The 18,871-nt window shown below is 43.2% G+C and overlaps 1 protein-coding gene and 1 non-coding gene across 4 annotated transcripts; both read left to right on the forward strand.

Annotated features, from left to right (window-relative positions):
- Window positions 1-1,810: 1,810 nt before the first annotated feature.
- On the forward strand, window positions 1,811-14,081 carry EIF4G2 (eukaryotic translation initiation factor 4 gamma 2). 3 transcript variants are annotated; one of them, XM_008006752.3, is made up of 23 exons: window positions 2,248-2,402; window positions 2,461-2,480; window positions 3,388-3,514; window positions 3,886-3,951; window positions 4,728-4,868; window positions 5,702-5,804; window positions 6,271-6,402; window positions 6,486-6,552; window positions 6,639-6,790; window positions 7,427-7,537; window positions 7,723-7,806; window positions 7,885-7,983; window positions 8,576-8,717; window positions 8,812-8,972; window positions 9,327-9,440; window positions 10,035-10,160; window positions 10,306-10,410; window positions 10,494-10,709; window positions 10,796-11,054; window positions 11,385-11,589; window positions 11,711-11,922; window positions 12,018-12,139; window positions 13,254-14,081. In XM_008006752.3, the coding sequence occupies exons 1-23, from the start codon at window positions 2,287-2,289 to the stop codon at window positions 13,317-13,319; spliced, it is 2,946 nt and encodes a 981-aa protein (XP_008004943.1). In that variant the 5' UTR covers window positions 2,248-2,286; the 3' UTR covers window positions 13,320-14,081. The 3 variants fall into 3 exon arrangements, with proteins under 3 accessions (XP_072874415.1, XP_072874418.1, XP_008004943.1); XM_073018314.1 differs by lacking the exons at window positions 2,248-2,402; window positions 2,461-2,480 and adding an exon at window positions 1,811-2,052; XM_073018317.1 differs by lacking the exons at window positions 2,248-2,402; window positions 2,461-2,480 and adding an exon at window positions 1,831-2,052 and having other exon boundaries at window positions 3,450-3,514.
- On the forward strand, window positions 9,493-9,634 carry LOC119624669 (small nucleolar RNA SNORD97). The gene has a single exon (XR_005240819.1). It is a non-coding gene; the product is annotated as a small nucleolar RNA SNORD97 (small nucleolar RNA).
- Window positions 14,082-18,871: the final 4,790 nt, after the last annotated feature.

An 18,871-nucleotide genomic window follows, 5' to 3' on the forward strand; every position in this document is an offset into this window, starting at 1 on the left:
TACTGAATTTTAAGTGTCTTAATTATAAGAACATCCAACTTTTAGGGCTAGGTGAATATTCTCTTTGAAGTCTGGACAATAGTTTTTGACTACTACTCTTCCTAGTAAACTAATGTATTCGTTCATTATCAGATATATGGAATGTAAACCAGTTATGTAAAAATATCACATATACTAAATGCATTTTTCCAAACCTTAAAGCCCTACAGAAATTATAAAGAAACATTATTCTGGTGTTATCATGAAGCTAGAAGGGTCCAAAAAATTACAAAGTGAAACCTCTGGTATTTAAAACAAAACTTGCACCACCACCACCCCCCCAAAATAGTTTTTTTTTTTTTTTTAGAATATCTCTTCCAAGTTTTAAAGTTCAAGTAAAATTGATTTAATAGCAATAAGTGTAGTAACAGTAAGGTGGGGAATGCTGACTTTATTCTATAGCAAAGATCTACAGATGCTGGAATTGTATTAGAAACCTGTAGAGCCACACCACAGCCTTCTGTTATCACACTTAAATGTCGCAGGAAAAACTGCAATTTTCCTGAAAATTGTATTAAGGACCAGGTGCTCTAATACCAAGAGCTGTTTTGACACATCAAAGGTTAAGTTTGGGTCTTTGAAAATCCTGCCTCTTACTGAACACTTTCTTTAAAAGTCATTCATGTTAAAACACACACATTCTTGCCTTTGACTATACACTGTGAAAGTACTACATGTTAAAATGGAGATGGGGACATTTTTGTTGTTTAAGTTTATGGAAGTATGACTCCATTTTAGTGTAGCTACAGTGTCGCAAACGATGGAATAAGGTACCCATCAACACATTACCTGAGAAGTATACAAAGTTCAACTTGCCGGCTTTGAAAAGCCTAATCCTATTTCTTATGGTTGACCCTAAATAAAATGAAAATACACAACTGACAATGTTTAACGTGCACTTAAAAAAACAATACAAAACAAAAAAACCCAGGAGCCAGCAATTTGAAATCCTCCAAACACCCGCGGAAGTCTGACACACAGGGTGTTTTCCTCGGTGACCGCCAGCGGGACATTCCTATGGGAAAAGCTGCTTCTTGTGTGCGGTACAAAGAAAGACAATCAACCCCTTCCTTTCATCCCTTTCTCATTCACTCTGCAGGGGGTGGGCCAATAAGGAGCTGAATGAAGCTCTCCTTTCGAATCAGGGCGCACGTCTCGCCTCCTCCCCACTACTCTCTGGGTTCCCTAAGGCTGCCGAAGCCGAGGACCTGGAACTGGGTAGTGTCCCGGCGCTGCGCCCGGGGGCGCCAGGCCTCAACTCGACGGGCCCGGCCCCTGGAGAGGCCAGGCACGCGAGGGTAGCCACAGCTCCGAGGGGCGCCAAGAAAAGCAATGCTCACTCGCCACGCACAGGGCTCCGGGGAGGTAAGGGTGCGTTTTCTTCCCATATTCCCGGTGAGAAAACAAGGTCGGGAAAAAAGGGGATGATACAACTGGAGCATGGGATATCGACTCAGCGAACAAAGGGACTGGAGCAAGAAGCAGCAGCCACACCAACGCAGACTCAAAAGGGCTCTCCGGCTTTACGCACGCGGCCCACATCTCGGCAGCGCTCCGCGCCCCTTACGCCACTGGCTCAGCCTCAGAGACTTCGCGAATATGGCTTTGCGCACTGCGGCGGGGCTGCGCCGCAACCGAGCTCAGCCCTGTGGCTCCTCCCCGTTGCGCTGCGCGGATTGGTGGCAGACGGCAACCGGGCCGCTGATTGGGCGGCGAAGGAGCCATTCGGGGCGGCTCTGGTGGGTTCGGCTGCCCCAAGAGTGATAAGTTCGGCTTCAGACACGCCTCAGCGCCAGCAGTGAGTCGGAGCTCTATGGAGGTGGCGGTGGGTACCCGGTGGCGGCTGCAGCAGTGACTCCTCTGAGCTGAGTTTCAGGCCGTCCCCGACTCCTTCCTTCCCCTTCCCTCCCCCTTTTTTTTGTTTTCCGTTCCCCTTTCCCCTCCCTTCCCTATCCCCGACGACCGGATCCTGAGGAGGCAGCTGCCGTGGCAGCTGCTGAGTTCTCGGTGAAGGTGAGTGGAGCCGCCGCCGCCGCCGAGTGGAGCGCTCTAAAATGGCCGCCGTCCCTGGCCGCTTCTTCTCGAGTGGTACAAAATGGCGGCCGCAGGCGGAGCCGGGTGGGGCGACCCTTTTTTAGCATTTCCTCTGCGCTTCAGACACCTGGAAAGTCTTGGCCTTTGTTATCTCTTCCTGTTGCTGACGGAGTAGAAGGAAAACGTCAGTGTTGGCCAGACCGCCGTGCGGTCATGGCCGGATGGCAGACCCCTGCAGGGCCGAGGCCGTGGCGGACCGAGGCACGGGTGTGCTCGGACGGCGAGGGAGCGCGGCTCGGACCGCGAGCGCCGAGGCGGGAGGCACGCGGGCCAGCAGGGAGGGCCCGGCCGTTGGCGCGGGACCAGAGAACCGCAGGCGTCCCGGAGCCCGGCCTCCCGGCGGGGAGGTGTGTAGGGCCTGGAGTCGGCGGGGCTGCCCTTTGGGGGGGAGGAAAAGAGAGAGTGATGATTTCTGCTCCTTTTGTCAGCCGAGGAGGCCGTGGCGAGGCGGTTGTCAGTCCCAGGGGGCTTTATGGGGCAGGAGGGGGCCCGCTTGGAGGCGGCGGGTGGGCAGGAGGCCGCCTTCCTGCCTGGAGAACAAAGAGCTGGGCGCCGGGTCGGCGGGGGCGGCCTCAGCTGCTCCTCCCAGCCGGGCGACCCGCGGCCTTGCGGGGAGGTTGTCGGAAGCACTTCCCTAACTTGCGCCTGGGTGGGAGGAATGCTCCGCTCTTTTGTTCCCAGGAAGGGAAAAACGGGGCGGAGGTTCCTGCTGCCATGTTGTAGCCCAGGTCTTCCGCTTGCGAGTGCTAGCCCCGTACACCCGGCCCCCTCTCGCGCGCCTCTCCACGAGCTCTCCACGGGGAGGAGGCGAAAGGGTGGACAGGGGAAAACTGCTGAAGAGCTTTCGGAGAGACCTCATGCAGTCGCTGGCCTCCTCGTCGAGGCAGTAAAAATTCCTAGGGCAGACATTTTCCACGTGATGTTGCTCGTGTCTATAGTTAGATTTTTCTATTGATCTCAGTGCTCAGTTTTAAAGACAGTAGAATGTGGCTTTTTCAAAAGATTCGTTCTGAGCCGTTTGAAATACTCTTGTGTTCTACGAAGTCTCTTTGCATCCTTGAACACCGGGGAATTTCCAGGTGGCTAAACAAAATGTAATTGTCTGTTTGTGTTTTGAGTACATCGTAGGTTAGTCTTACAGATCTGCAATGCAGTGACAGTGCCAGGATCTGAAATACGTTATAATTGAATGAAGGCTTACAGATCTGTATGTTAGTTAGAAGTGTCTCATTTTGGTGCTCTTTCTCGTTCCAGGTATTTCATTTCTCCCATCCCCTCCCCTCCCCACCCCATCTATTAATATTATTCTTTTGAAGATTCTTCGTTGTCAAGCCGCCAAAGTGGAGAGTGCGATTGCAGAAGGGGGTGCTTCTCGTTTCAGGTATGTCTAGATTGATTTTGGGGAATCCTTTTGAAAAGGCCAGTCCCAAAACTTAGATACCATAGCAAATAATTCCGACTTAATGGGCTGCAATTTTCATTTGAAAAGTTCTTAATTTTTCATTGACAGCCTTTTAAGAACTGCCATCGGAAGAATAAAATCAAGTATTTGCCTTTCCTTTGGGTCCCAGTTTAGTCTCCATTTGTAGCATAACATACGAACACTAAAATACAGGCCTGGCTACAGTGTGGGCAAAACAGCGAGACCCCCATCTCTACAAGAAAAGCAAAACACAAAATAGATGGTTTATTCTTTTTGAGTGAGACATAGTTGGGATACAGTAAACAAAAAAGTTTTTTTGTTTTAAATAGTGCTTCTTCGGGCGGAGGAGGAAGTAGGGGTGCACCTCAGCACTATCCCAAGACTGCTGGCAACAGGTGTGGTAAACATGTGAAAAAAACCTGAGCTTTATTTAACAAATTAAGTTAAAAGTCTTTCCCATGTGACGGTGTAATTAAGGCAATAGCCATCAAGACTCCTAATCTTAAGGGGCATGGTTTCTGTTGGGTATACTAAATATAGAATATCAGCTCTTGATTATTCCTTAGCCAAATTATCTAAATGAGTTGAGACTCTCAAACTTACCTTTTTTCTTCTTCTTTGGGTTATTTTTACTAATTTTTTTTCTGAAATTAGTAGCTATTATTCCTACTAATTGGTATTAGTAAAGTGGTACACACGCAACATGGTCCGTAAAACATTAGAAAGTGTTCATTGGCAGCCGGTATATAGTGGCTCACACCTGTAATCCCAGCAACTACTTTGGGAGGCAAAGGTGGGAGGATCGCTTGAGCCCAGGAGTTTGAGATCAGCCTGGGCAACACAGCAAAACCCTATCTCTTTTTAAAAAAATGTTAGTTTTCAAAATGTGGTTCCTGGATCCACAGCGTTGATACTGGGAATGTTTACTAGACATGCAAATTCTTAGGCCCCACCCCAAACCAGTGAAAGCAGAAACTGGGTGGGCCCAGCAATCTGTTTTAACAAGTGCTTCAGGTGATTCTGATGCACACTACCCTTACAGAACCACTGATCTCCAGAATTGACTTTTTGGGAGGGGAAGTCGAGAAAGCCTAAATTACTTTCTCTGAGAGAATTTATGATGTTTAACATTTGTTGTGTGAAAATAAGTGTTATTGCTGATTTTTATTAGCGAGTTCCTGGGGAAAACCCCAGGGCAAAACGCTCAGAAATGGATTCCTGCACGAAGCACTAGACGAGATGACAACTCCGCAGCAAACAACTCCGCAAACGAAAAAGAACGACATGATGCAATCTTCAGGAAAGTAAGAGGGTAAGTTGGAAGGTCTGTTTTACTAAAAGATGGGAAATAGTATGGATTAGCTGTGTTTGGTGTGTGTGCTGTACTACTAAGAAGCCAAGGGTACCTTGAACTAGCCAGGCACTGTGGCTCAGGCCTGTAATCCCAGCACTTTGGGAGGCCAAGGTGGGCAGATCACTTGAGGTCAGGAGTTCAAGACCAGCCTGGCCAACATGTTGAAACCCCATCTCTACTAAAAATACAAAAATTAGCCGGGTGTAGTGGCAGGCACCTGTTTTATCCAGCTACTAAAAAGGCTGAGGCAGGAGAATCACTTGAACACCCTACAGATGGAGGTTTCAGTGAGCCAAGATCACACCACTGCACTCCAGCCTGGGTGACAGAACAAGACTGTCTCAAAAAAAAAAAAAATGTATCTTGAACGTCGTATTTTTGGGCTTACGGTTGCTTTACGGTTGCTTTTAGCCATCGGATTGCAATCCATAATCCTGTTGTGCTAACATTTGCTCTGGCTAAGGGAAGTGCTATGTTATTTAAGCCAGTGAAGCAGGGAATATAATGGTCTTAGTTCATGGTCTAGCCTTGATAATGAGATCTTTGCACTCTAACCTTGAGAAAGTGAGAAAGGATTCTTGTCAAACAGCTGGGAACCCCCCTATTTAATTCAAATCATTGTAATTAAAATAACAGGTTTATTTCAGCATTTCTTTGGTTTTAGATGAGTAAGAAAACATGTCTTGATTATTAAAGGGAGCAAGTGAAAAATCAGTATAATTTAAAAGCAGTTTTTCAATTCAAATTCTGTGTATTAGCTAACACTTAAAATGTAATTCCTTTTTCTCCAGCATACTAAATAAGCTTACTCCTGAAAAGTTTGACAAGCTATGCCTTGAGCTCCTCAATGTGGGTGTAGAGTCTAAACTCATCCTTAAAGGGGTCATACTGCTGGTAAGTTTTAAATATTGGCTTAACTCAAAAGGGAGAGGGAACTGTTTAACAAACTCAAGTTGTGTTTTTTTACAATTGGATTACTACTTAAAACCCTGAGGTGTGATTTTTGAATACTGATAGTGATTAGAAAGAACCACTGACTTCAGTAGCATTAGATTGAAGAGGTAAATGTTCATGCTATGCTTGAAGAGATAAATGGTGGTGCTTAGCAAGCTCTTTTGTGGAAAACACTATATTTTGGTCTTGGAAATGCATTGTATGACAGTTTATGTAGACTTGAAAGTTTTGATATCCATGCCATTTTCTGACTCCCTGGAGATGGATGTGACTAGATGAGAACTGGTGTAACTGGACATTTTTGGTACAGTGTAATAGCTAACATTTAGGTGGTTGTATTTTTCCTAAAGGAAGGGTTCTTGGAAGTAGTATTCGTATTTAGTTTAAGCAATGACATTTTCTGTAGATTGTGGACAAAGCCCTAGAAGAGCCAAAGTATAGCTCACTGTATGCTCAGCTATGTCTGCGATTGGCAGAAGATGCACCAAACTTTGATGGCCCAGCAGCAGAGGGTCAACCAGGACAGAAGCAAAGCACCGTAAGTGGTAGTTTTTGTTTGCTTGTTTTAAAGTTGACTTGAAAAAATTTCCTTAAGGCATGACAAATGTCTTTTTTTCCTAGACATTCAGACGCCTCCTAATTTCCAAATTACAAGATGAATTTGAAAACCGAACTAGAAATGTTGATGGTAAGACTTACAGTTGATACTAAGTAGTACTGTATATTTTCAGCTTAATTCTGAATGTTGTCTTACTTCATTGTTATTTTTTTCAGTCTATGATAAGCGTGAAAATCCCCTCCTCCCCGAGGAGGAGGAACAGAGAGCCATTGCTAAGATCAAGATGTTGGGAAACATCAAATTCATTGGAGAGCTTGGCAAGCTTGATCTTATTCACGAATCTATCCTTCATAAGTGCATCAAAACAGTAAGTATGACGGGGAAGTTAGGCTTAGGTGAATGTAGTCAATCATTATTTAGGGGAAATGAGTCAATTCTTCATCTGAGAGGGAGGTTGACTAGTTAAATACAAATGGGCAACAAAATTTACCAAACATAGAATAATAATTTGAAATATGTGGTGTTTGACAAAGTAGGGTTAGAACTGATCAGATTGGCCGGGCGCCGGTGGCTCACGCCTGTAATCCCTGCACTTTGGGAGGCCGAGGCGGGCGGATCACGAGGTCAGGAGATCGAGACCATCCTGGCTAACACGGTGAAACCCCGTCTCTACTAAAATACAAAAAATTAGCCGGGCACGGTGGCGGGCGCCTGTAGTCCCAGCTACTCGGGAGGCTGAGGCAGGAGAATGGCACGAACCCGGGAGCGGAGCTTGCAGTGAGCCGAGATGGTGCCACTGCACTCCAGCCTGGGCGACAGAGTGAAGACTCTGCCTCAAAAAAAATAAATAAATAAAAAAAAAAGAACTGATCAGATTGGTAGAAAGCACTATACTAGATTCTGTGTAGGAACTGTGAATGAGTCAGTGCAAACGTAAAGGGAAAGTACTACGCCTAAACCAGAGTAACTAAAATTTTGTCACCATGGCATTTTATTCTTGTAGCTTTTGGAAAAGAAGAAGAGAGTCCAACTCAAAGATATGGGAGAGGATTTGGAGTGCCTCTGTCAGATAATGAGGACAGTGGGACCTAGATTAGACCATGAACGAGCCAAGGTATGTGTGTAGCTGATGGAAGCAGTACAAGTAGTTTGTCTTTAAATCAAGCTATTTATTTTTGTGACATCATAGGGGATTGCCATGTTTAGCCATTAACTGGGTTGTAATCTAGAAGTCTTAAAAGCTGTAAATTGAACACATTTGCTTTAGCTCTTCCAATGAACGTATTCTTCTCTTATCAGTCCTTAATGGATCAGTACTTTGCCCGAATGTGCTCCTTGATGTTAAGTAAGGAATTGCCAGCGAGGATTCGTTTCCTGCTGCAGGTAAAACTGGTTTCTTTAAATGTGTTGATAAGCTGAGTTTTTGGTTTAGGAATATTGAAATATATTTTTCAATTAAAGGATACCGTAGAGTTGCGAGAACACCATTGGGTTCCTCGCAAGGCTTTTCTTGACAATGGACCAAAGACGATCAATCAAATCCGTCAAGATGCAGTAAAAGTAAGATTGGGTTTTGTTTTGTCACATAGACTTTGTGTTTGTAGAGTAGTATGGTATTCCTCCCCACCCACCCCGAACACTTGAGGGGTCTGTCTCATCTTAGTGGCGGAGCTTAATGTTTTTTTTTTAGTGTCTTGTCTTCCATTTTTATTTTTTTATTTTTTGAGACGGAATTTCACACTGTCACCCAGACTGGAGTGCAGTGGCACATTCTTGATTCACTGCAACCTCTGCCTCCGAGGTTCAAGCGATCTCCTGCCTCAGCCTCCCCAGTAGCTGGGACTATAGGCCTGCGCCACCACAACCCACTAATTTTTTGTATTTTTAGTAGAGATGGTTCTGCCATGTTGGCCAGGCTTGTCCTGAACTCCTGACCTCATGCAAACCAAGGCTTGGGCCTCCCAAAGTGCTGGGATTACAGATGTGAGCGACCATGCCCAGCCTTGTCTCCCATTTTTGGAAGAAGTTATTTACAGAAATAGCATAAATTACGGTTTTAATATTCTAGGTTTCCCCCCCAGTTGCAAGAATTTTAGTTTTAAGTAAAATAGGGTCCAGAGACAAAAAGTGCTTATTCACTTCATTTCTAAAGGATCTAGGGGTATTTATTCCTGCTCCTATGGCTCAAGGGATGAGAAGTGACTTCTTTCTGGAGGGACCGTTCATGCCACCCAGGATGAAAATAGATAGGGACCCACTTGGAGGACTTGCTGATATGTTTGGACAAATGCCAGGTAATTTTGAAAAAAACAATGGTTTCATTAAGCTGAAAAATCAGTTGAACTTTGTCAGTGGAGTTTTGAGAGTTGTCCGTATATGTGTTTTAAGGTAGCGGAATTGGTACTGGTCCGGGAGTTATCCAGGATAGATTTTCACCCACCATGGGACGTCATCGTTCAAATCAACTGTTCAATGGCCATGGGGGACACATCATGCCTCCCACACAGTCGCAGTTTGGAGAGATGGGAGGCAAGTTTATGAAAAGCCAGGTAAGTAATATTTGAGTGTTTAGGCAATAAGTGTTAAATTCTGCAATATATGTGATTTCATTTGCTGTTAAAACATGAAACTATTTTAGGAGTGTGCATGTTTTCTGAACCATATCTGCAACATTTATTTCAAACTAAAATGTTTATCCTTAAGATTAGTAAAGTATTAGTAAAATGACATCACTTTATTTGACGGTTAGGTTAGATTTTTATTCTTCGCTGTTTCATCTTTTACTTTCTCTGGGCAGATTCAATTAAACTTTCTTTTTGGCTTGGCTCATCCCTTTGGTACTTGATTACCATAATTTGTGGACCCCTTTTTATCTAGACTTTCTTTCTCCTTTTCTGAAATAGGGGCTAAGCCAGCTCTACCATAACCAGAGTCAGGGACTCTTATCCCAGCTGCAAGGACAGTCGAAGGATATGCCACCTCGGTTTTCTAAGAAAGGACAGCTTAATGCAGATGAGGTACATTTGCCTATGTTACTTATATACCATAGTTTGTCAATTCAGAAATTTATTGCCCGATGATTATAAAAAGACGCGTTATTAAGAGGACTTAATGCTGGAGTTCTTTACATTTTTCTCTCTTTTCTGTACTTATTTTTCTTTCTTTGAATGTCCAGCGTCCTGTGAGTGAAGATTATGAGATATGAGGGCAAGTCTGCTAAAGTCTATTAGTTAGGCCAAGGAAAATGGTTGTCAAGATATTGTGGTTTTTTTCTTTGTAAGTAGGGTGATTTAAGGATAAAACAAGGCATTTTCTGAACTGGCTAAATTTGCAGTTTTTTATTTGAATATTTTAGTCATGCTAATTCTAAGAGAATTCTCATAAATGTAAGATTTATAATAGTATCTTACTATATGCATCATCAGATCTTTAAATTTTTTGTCAAAAATTAAACCTGTTAATGTGGAGTGCCTTCTTTAGTTTTATAAAAAGCTTAATGTTTCCCTAGATTCTGTCATGTTTGTATAGGATTTTAGATATTGTATTTAATATGTTCACCAACTGCATATTGTTAATTTAGTTACATTTTGTTGATTTATTTTCAATTCCAGATTAGCCTGAGGCCTGCTCAGTCTTTCCTAATGAATAAAAATCAAGTGCCAAAGCTTCAGCCCCAGATAACTATGATTCCTCCTAGTGCACAACCACCACGCACTCAAACACCACCTCTGGGACAGGTACAGACCATAGTGTGATAGCATTTTCTGTTGTTCCATTATTTTCTAAAGATGACTGAAGACTTTTTTTCTAAATTTAGTATGTTCTTCCCCCTAACTTCATATTCCTTCTTTTAAAAAATGTCTTGTCATTGCTTTTTTTTAGACACCTCAGCTTGGTCTCAAAACTAATCCACCACTTATCCAGGAAAAGCCTGCCAAGACCAGCAAAAAGCCACCGCCATCAAAGGAAGAACTACTTAAACTAACTGTAAGTTTCAAATATCCCATTTTAGTGTAATCAGCCTATGTTTGAGATAGAGAAAACATTAAAGATACTTGTGTTCTTCACAGGAAACTGTTGTGACTGAATATCTAAATAGTGGAAATGCAAATGAGGCTGTCAATGGTGTAAGAGAAATGAGGGCTCCTAAACACTTTCTTCCTGAGATGTTAAGCAAAGTAATCATCCTGTCACTAGATAGAAGCGATGAAGATAAAGAAAAAGCAAGTTCTTTGATCAGTTTACTCAAACAGGAAGGGATAGCCACAAGTGACAACTTCATGCAGGTAGGACACTTTACTGAGTATTGTGTGGTAAGAACTCTTACCACTCAAATTTGAGAACTGATAAACTGTTGTATATTTCTTCTAAGGCTTTCCTGAATGTATTGGACCAGTGTCCCAAACTGGAGGTTGACATCCCCTTGGTGAAATCATATTTAGCACAGTTTGCAGCTCGTGCCATCATTTCAGAGCTGGTGAGCATTTCAGAACTAGCTCAACCACTAGAAAGTGGCACCCATTTTCCTCTCTTCCTACTTTGTCTTCAGCAATTAGCTAAATTACAAGATCGAGAATGGTTAACAGAACTTTTTCAACAAAGCAAGGTCAATATGCAGAAAATGCTCCCAGGTAAGAGAATGCTGACTTGTTTGTTTTGTTTTTTTAATAGTATATCTAGAGATTTTTAGTACCTCGAATGGATTTATGTAGGTTAGATGGTCTGATTGTCCTGCTCAGATAATGGTAAACATAACTGCAGATCTTACCAATAAAAAGATGTATGATTAAACTACTTTCATTTGATCCGTATATTGAGTTTTTTCATTTGCTGGGTTGGTTCTCTGTTCTGCTACATGGATCTTGTATACTTGGGGACATCATTTGTGAAGTTCTGTTCTCTGGACAGGACAACTTGGTAAAATGAACTTTTAGATGATGCAAGTGGTTTTGTCTCTTCAGAAATTGATCAGAATAAGGACCGCATGTTGGAGATTTTGGAAGGAAAGGGACTGAGTTTCTTATTCCCACTCCTCAAACTGGAGAAGGAACTGTTGAAGCAAATAAAGTTGGATCCATCCCCTCAAACCATATATAAATGGATTAAAGATAACATCTCTCCCAAACTTCATGTAGATAAAGGATTTGTGAACATCTTAATGACTAGGTAAGATGAATGGTTTTCTACATGTAGTAATGTTTCATGTACTAGAAAAGAATGTCTACAAGGCAGGAGACTAAGCAAGACAACTCGCTGTTCGGTTCTAACAAGACCTCTTTCTGTCCAGCTTCTTACAGTACATTTCTAGTGAAGTAAACCCCCCCAGCGATGAAACAGATTCATCCTCTGCTCCTTCCAAAGAACAGTTAGAGCAGGAAAAACAACTACTTCTTTCTTTCAAGCCAGTAATGCAGAAATTTCTTCATGATCACGTTGATCTACAAGTCAGCGCCCTGTACGCTCTTCAGGTGCACTGCTATAACAGCAACTTCCCAAAAGGTGAGGGGACTTGTATCAGAGGAATGGTGTGGGGCAAGTCTTAAACAGCACACTAAATAATGGGCTTACTACTTCTTTTTAATTTTTTTTTAAAGGCATGTTACTTCGCTTTTTTGTGCACTTCTATGATATGGAAATTATTGAAGAAGAAGCTTTCTTGGCTTGGAAAGAAGATATAACCCAAGAGTTTCCGGGAAAAGGCAAGGCTTTGTTCCAGGTAAGTCTTTTAACAATTTGGTCTGCTTATTTTATTTTGCTTGGTATTAACTTCAAGTTAAGAGCCTTTTTCAACTGAAATACAGGGAAGATAGTCCTAGTTAGTAGTTTTTCTTCACCCATACATTTCATTCTGCACTGTTTAAAGCTATGATTAAGTAAAGCTACACAGTGAATCAGTTCTAGTGGTGTATAAGATGTTAGAGGTAGCTAACAAATTTTTCAAGGAGTATAGCTACTGATATAGATGGGAGTGACTGTACAAGTTTCAATTTAAGCTTTTTAAAAAACGTCAGTAAAGAGGAAATTGTAACTGGGCACATGGCTCATGCCTGTAATCCTAGCACTTTTAAGAGACTGAGGTGGGAGGATCACTTGAACTCAGGAGTTCAAGACCAGCCTGGGCAGCAGAGTGAAACCCTGTCTTTAAAAAACATAAAAAATTAGCCAGACGTGGTGACATGTTCCTGTGGTCCTGGTCCCAGCTACTCGGGAGGATGTCAGGAGGCAGAGGTTGCAGTGAGCTGAGATCATAACACTGCACTCTAGCCTGGGCAACAGAGTAAGACTGTGTCTCAAAAAAAGAAAAGAACAGTTTAAATATGTATTTATTTTTTAAAAAAGAGATGCTTTTGATTTCTCACAATTTAATTGTGTCTTATTGAATGAAATTGTAGCCCTAGGGGAGGAACATCAGGGCATTCTCAAATCACAGCGAATGCATTAATCACCTGAAGAGCAGTTTAGAAGTAGGTTCCAGGCCTAATCCCAGAGATTCTGGTTTAGTAGGTCTATGTACAAAATGCAGGTGATTCTCATGCTACTAGTTTTACAGGGGGCCCAGGCTTTGAGAAACATTGGTCCTACAGCGCATCTTGCTACCTTTTTATCGCTGATTACAAACTAGATTCATGAGGCTCATCCTTGCAGGATTATATCTAGCTCTGTGTTGTCCCAAATCTGGATAATATACCACTGTTTGTATAACTTAATATACAAATTGTTGTAAGGATGTCCTTGTTTCATATTCTAAAACTGTAGTACCACCTAAAACTTTCTGGATGGATTTCCATTTATATTGTGAACTATTTTAAGTTACAAATCTTAATTTATAGGTGAATCAGTGGCTAACCTGGCTAGAAACTGCTGAAGAAGAAGAATCAGAGGAAGAAGCTGACTAAAGAACCAGCCAAAGCCTTAAATTGTGCAAAACATACTGTTGCTATGATGTAACTGCATTTGACCTAACCACTGCGAAAATTCATTCCGCTGTAATGTTTTCACAATATTTAAAGCAGAAGCACGTCAGTTAGGATTTTCTTCTGCATAAGGTTTTTTTGTAGTGTAATGTCTTAATCATAGTCTACCATCAAATATTTTAGGAGTATCTTTAATGTTTAGATAGTATATTAGCAGCATGCAATAATTACATCATAAGTTCTCAAGCAGAGGCAGTCTATTGCAAGGACCTTCTTTGCTGCCAGTTATCATAGGCTGTTTTAAGTTAGAAAACTGAATAGCAACACTGAATACTGTAGAAATGCACTTTGCTCAGTAATACTTGAGTTGTTGCAATATTTGATTATCCATTTGGTTGTTACAGAAAAATTCTTAACTGTAATTGATGGTTGTTGCCGTAATAGTATATTGCCTGTATTTCTACCTCTAGTAATGGGCTTTATGTGCTAGATTTTAATATCCTTGAGCCTGGGCAAGTGCACAAGTCTTTTTAAAAGAAACATGGTTTACTTGCACAAAACTGATCAGTTTTGAGAGATCGTTAATGCCCTTGAAGTGGTTTTTGTGGGTGTGAAACAAATGGTGAGAATTTGAATTGGTCCCTCCTATTATAGTATTGAAATTAAGTCTACTTAATTTATCAAGTCATGTTCATGCCCTGATTTTATATACTTGTATCTATCAATAAACATTGTGATACTTGATGTAGTGATGTGTGGCTGTAAATGGCATCGACAATCTGTGGGAGAATAGTCAGCTCTGTTGTTGAGGTATAGGAGACCCACCTGAGTTTGACTTACGGGCTTTCAAATGTTTGTTTTTCTGCTGTACAAGCCTGAGTTCCATAAGGAATTTTTAGACTCTTCATGAGACCCAAGATTTAATTAAGGTGGTTGTTTTTCCTTTGAGTTACTAAAACTAACCAATATAAATGATTTTTATAATCAAAGATTACAAGTCTCATGAATGTGGAGGAACATTGCTACACATAGCAGCTACAATTTGGTGACATTTATCTTTTGTCAGACTGAAATACATGATGATGTCTGGATAAGCTTAGCTGTCCTGTAAGCATCATTCTCAGTAGCTGCCCCTGAATGTCCAGGAAGATCCCTGCTTCCCCTGGAAAAATTCCATTGTCCCAATAAAATTGACTTTTGATTCAACTTAAACCTCTGCATGTTTTCCAAAAGCACATATAAAGGATTTCCCTCCAGCCCTGGAACATTCTGACAATCCTAGAGTTACTTCTAACATTGGCATGGATGAGGGCTCTTGAAGTGTGCTACTGGAGTTCTGGTTGATGTCAACACCGAAGAACAACCTGTTGGTGATGGGGGAGACCCTCAAGGCAGATTATCACTGCTGAACCCATCAGAAACTTGAAGTCAGAAGAGGCTGCCTGCACATGCTCCTACGGATAGTGGGCAGAGCCAATCAACGTTTTTGTTTCTGTCTTGCGCCAGGGAAGCTAAACCTTGCGTTACGGTACCTTGCTAAAGTCGTAACCTTTGGTGAGTACTTTGAGTACAGCAAAATTAAGGCTAAGCAGAGATTTGTATGAACCTACTTGAGATTTTAAAAGAGCTGTAAGTTGTTTCTCTGCCCAACCTTCCCCACCAAGGGGAGGAAACTAATTTTTAACCTAGCAAAAAGAGCAGGTGGTTAGACAGATGGATCAGCTATTCAATTCCTCTTATTGCCGGAATTTCCCCAATTCAGCCAGGGTATCAGACTAAAGGAAGTGTTAGACTTGGCCGGAAGTGTTAAACGTGGGCCGGGTGCGGTGGCTTGCGCCTATAATTCCAGCACTTTGGGAGGCCAAGGTGGGTGGATGACCTGAGGTTGGAGTTCAAGACCAGGCTGGCCAACATGGAGAAACCCTGTACTCTTCCAGAAAAATACAAAATTAGCCGGGCGTGGTGGTGCATGCCTGCAATCCCAGTGACTTGGGAGGCTGAGGCAGGAGAATCACTTGAACCTGGGAGGCGGAGGTTGCGGTGAGTCAAGATGGCACCATTGCACTCCAGCTAAGCAACAAGAGCGAAACTCCATCTCAATAAAAAACTAAACCGAGTGCGTAGTGGTTTGTTATTGCTTACAGAATCATGCTTTAATCTTACCACCCCATATGTGTCAAGAGCTACTCAAAATAACCTGTAGAGAATGTATAATACTGCTGCTACCTTGTTCTAAAGACACCTAACAGTGCACTTTATAACCTACCATACTGTGGAATGGCAGTATTTGGATATAATTGGGATGTACCTTGCACGATGGCCAAGGTCTTTAGTATCAGCATGCAGTGACTAATTTTCATTCACTTCATGGTGACTTCAAAATAAGATTGCACATCTTTACTGCCCCCAATGTTTTTCCTTTATGTACTGCAAAATTGAAAGTCGTCCAATTTTGCCCATTCTCAAGCCTCAGTAGGGCTTCACCCCCCAGGTTCCCCACACCAAAATTTTCTCAGGGTCACCAGTAACTCCATATATCTAGTAGGTTTTGATCCTCCTGTAGGCAGCATTTGACAAGTTGGACTCATTCCTTGAAAGTGTTAACTTGTTCCCAGGACACCACCTTTTTCTTGCTTTACAGTTTCCAATGGGAGATGCCTGATCTCAACACTTTTTCAGTTGTTGTCATACTCTGCATCCAGTCTAGCATCAAATCATGTTGATTGCATTCCAAACATTTTAGAAATTGAACAACTTGCTTCTTCAACCACCACCCTCATTTCTCACCTAGGTACCACAGTAGCCTTAACTGGCCTTCCTGCTTAGCCCTCGCCTCCATTTTGTCTTCTCAACACAGTACCACTTGGCTCAAAACCCACCAAATGGCTTCCCACCTAGTGGGATTTTTATGTCAAAATACTTAATTTGGTCTACATCACCCTGCATCTGATTTCCTTATCCCTCTCCCCATCGTTGCCCCACGACCTGTTTCTCTGATCTAATTTCCTACTGCTGGCACTTAATCCTGCTCCCACCACACTGGCCTTGCTGCTCCTAGGACATGCCAAGCATCTTACCTTGGAGGTTTTATGTTCCTCCTCTCTTCTGGATAACTGGATGACTGGCTTTCTCCCCTTCCTCAGGTCTTGGCTCAAACGTCACTTTTATTAGTAAAGTCCTCATTGTCAATTCTGATAACCTCCTGCAGATCACAAGGGGCAGGAAAGAAATTCACATATATTTTAAAAACTAAGCACATCCTCATCTCTCTTTTTGTATTTCCATGTCTCATTACATGACATACTGCATGTTTATATCTGATTCCTGCTAGAATATGAACAGCATGAAGTATTTGACAGTTTTTTTCACTGCTGCATTCCCAGCATCTAGAACAGTGCCCAGTAAACACTCAAATATTTGTTCAACCTAATCATGAATTAATAAAATTACCCTACATGGCAGGATGTGGACACAGAGGAAAGAAGTAGTGGAAAGACCTCAGATTCAAGTTATAGATCGATCTAGGGATAATCTCTACCACTTACAAGCAGGGTGATCTTAGGTAAGATTTTTTTATCTGAGTCTTGATTATTTTAGGAATTATTTTAGAAAATTTAGCTTGGGCAGTGTGGGGGAACTCCGTGTCTACAAAAAAAAAAAAAAGAAAACTTTGCTGGGTGTGGTGGTGCACACCTGTAGTCCCAGCTACTCAGGAGGCTGAGGTGGGAGGATCACCTGAGCCCAGGAGGTCGAGGCTGCAGTGAGCCATGATCGCGTCACTACACTCCAGCCTGGGCAACAAAGCATGACCCTGTCTTGAATGAATGAATGAAAACGTGGCTAACGTGCAGCTGTAGTTCCAGCTACTCTGAAGGCTGAGGTGGGAGGATTGCTTGAGCCCAAGAGTTTGCAGCTGCAGCGAACTATGATGGTGCCACTGCACTCCAGCTTGGGAGACAGAGCAAGACCCTGTCTCAAAAATTTAAAAAACAAAAACAAAACAGAAAAAATTGTACAGGGTTAATACTTAAGGATTGTCATGAGAGCTAGACAAGTTAACATGTGAAAGTCAATAGGGAGAGCATCCCATATAGCAGCCCAATAGATATGAATGTCACCCTCCCAGTAGCCTTTCTAAGATTCCTCCCCAGGAGAACTGCTTCCATCTTCTGAACTAACAAGATCACTGGCTAGATCTAATTGAAGGGTATAGCTCAGTCTTATTTGATCAATCAAAAGCATTCACCAGTTGACTTTCCTCTTCCCTACTTTGTTTTTCTCCCAGCTTCTCAGTCTCCTTTAAAAGCCCTCTTTTGTCACCTGGCCCCTGAATGTTGCTGTTCTGCCTCCCTTCTTCAACACGGTCATTCACTTCTGAGGATTCGATTACCAGCTAACCGCTGATGACACCTGTATCTTGAGTCCAAACCCCTTTCCAGAATGTCAAACTCGCACATCCAACCAGCCCCTGGACAATTTTTCTGAATGTGCCACAAGCACTTCAAACTCAATATTCATCCCTAAACTCTTTGCCGCAAACCAACACTCCCTCCCTTTCTAACTCTGGAACCACAGCCTCATGCAAACCAAAAACGAGTCACTTTCTCACTAGCTTAAGACACAATTTCCAAGCAAATCACTCCAAGAATATGCAAGAGCCCTGGACGAGGAGACACCTGAGCACAGGGCAGAGAGTAGCGGACACAGGACATTGAAGTCCCACAGCCTGCCCCGCTCCGCAGCCCTGCCCTCGCCCGTCCTGACCAAGCAGGAGCGCAGGGCGCTGAGCTGGACCCAGGTCCCCAACCGATCAGCAACGCTGTCCCACAGCGCCCTCTGCCGGGCTGCCGGGAGACCACCCCTGGAAGGGGGGTGGGGTTGCAAGGCTCTGGCCCTTGTCCTGTACAGCCCACGCCGAGGCAAGACCGAGACCCACCGGTCACGCTCATGGAGTGGGGGAATGAGAATGTTGCCCTGGGTTTGGTCTCCTGTCAGCGGTGCATGACACAACGATGTGACTGGTAAATGAGCAGTGGCTCCTCTAAAGGTGCTCTGGTCAGCTGCGCAGCACGCAGAGCCACACCACAGAGCAGAGCACAGGCCCCAGCTTCCCGGGTTATCAGTTTGGGGAGCCTAGGCCAATCGCTGCACCTTCCCAGGCTCTATTTGACTTACCTGTGACATTATCCTTGGTCTGCCCAGCTCTCCGGTGCGTTTGGAAGGGCCGCATCGCCAGGTATGGAACAGCAGTGATGGACAGCTGTGGAACTGTTCTACAAGTCCATGCGTCTCGGGCTACTCCAGGGCCAGAGATGTAACAGTAATGAGACAGTCTTCTTTCGGAACAAACTTTCTGGGTGATAGCAGAGAGACAGTAAATCAACACACGTACAGCGCCGGGCAGTAAAAAGTGCTATATGTAGAGATGCAGAATAAGGGCTAGGCAGTGGAGTGAGCGCTGCTTGAAAGAGGGGTTCCGGGACGGCCTCAGGAGGAGGTGGCCTTCGAGCAAAGATCTAAGAGATGCCAGGGAG

The sequence above is a fragment of the Chlorocebus sabaeus genome, chromosome 1 (assembly GCF_047675955.1).
Source record: "Chlorocebus sabaeus isolate Y175 chromosome 1, mChlSab1.0.hap1, whole genome shotgun sequence".
In the NCBI taxonomy this organism is placed as follows: Eukaryota; Metazoa; Chordata; class Mammalia; order Primates; family Cercopithecidae; genus Chlorocebus; species Chlorocebus sabaeus.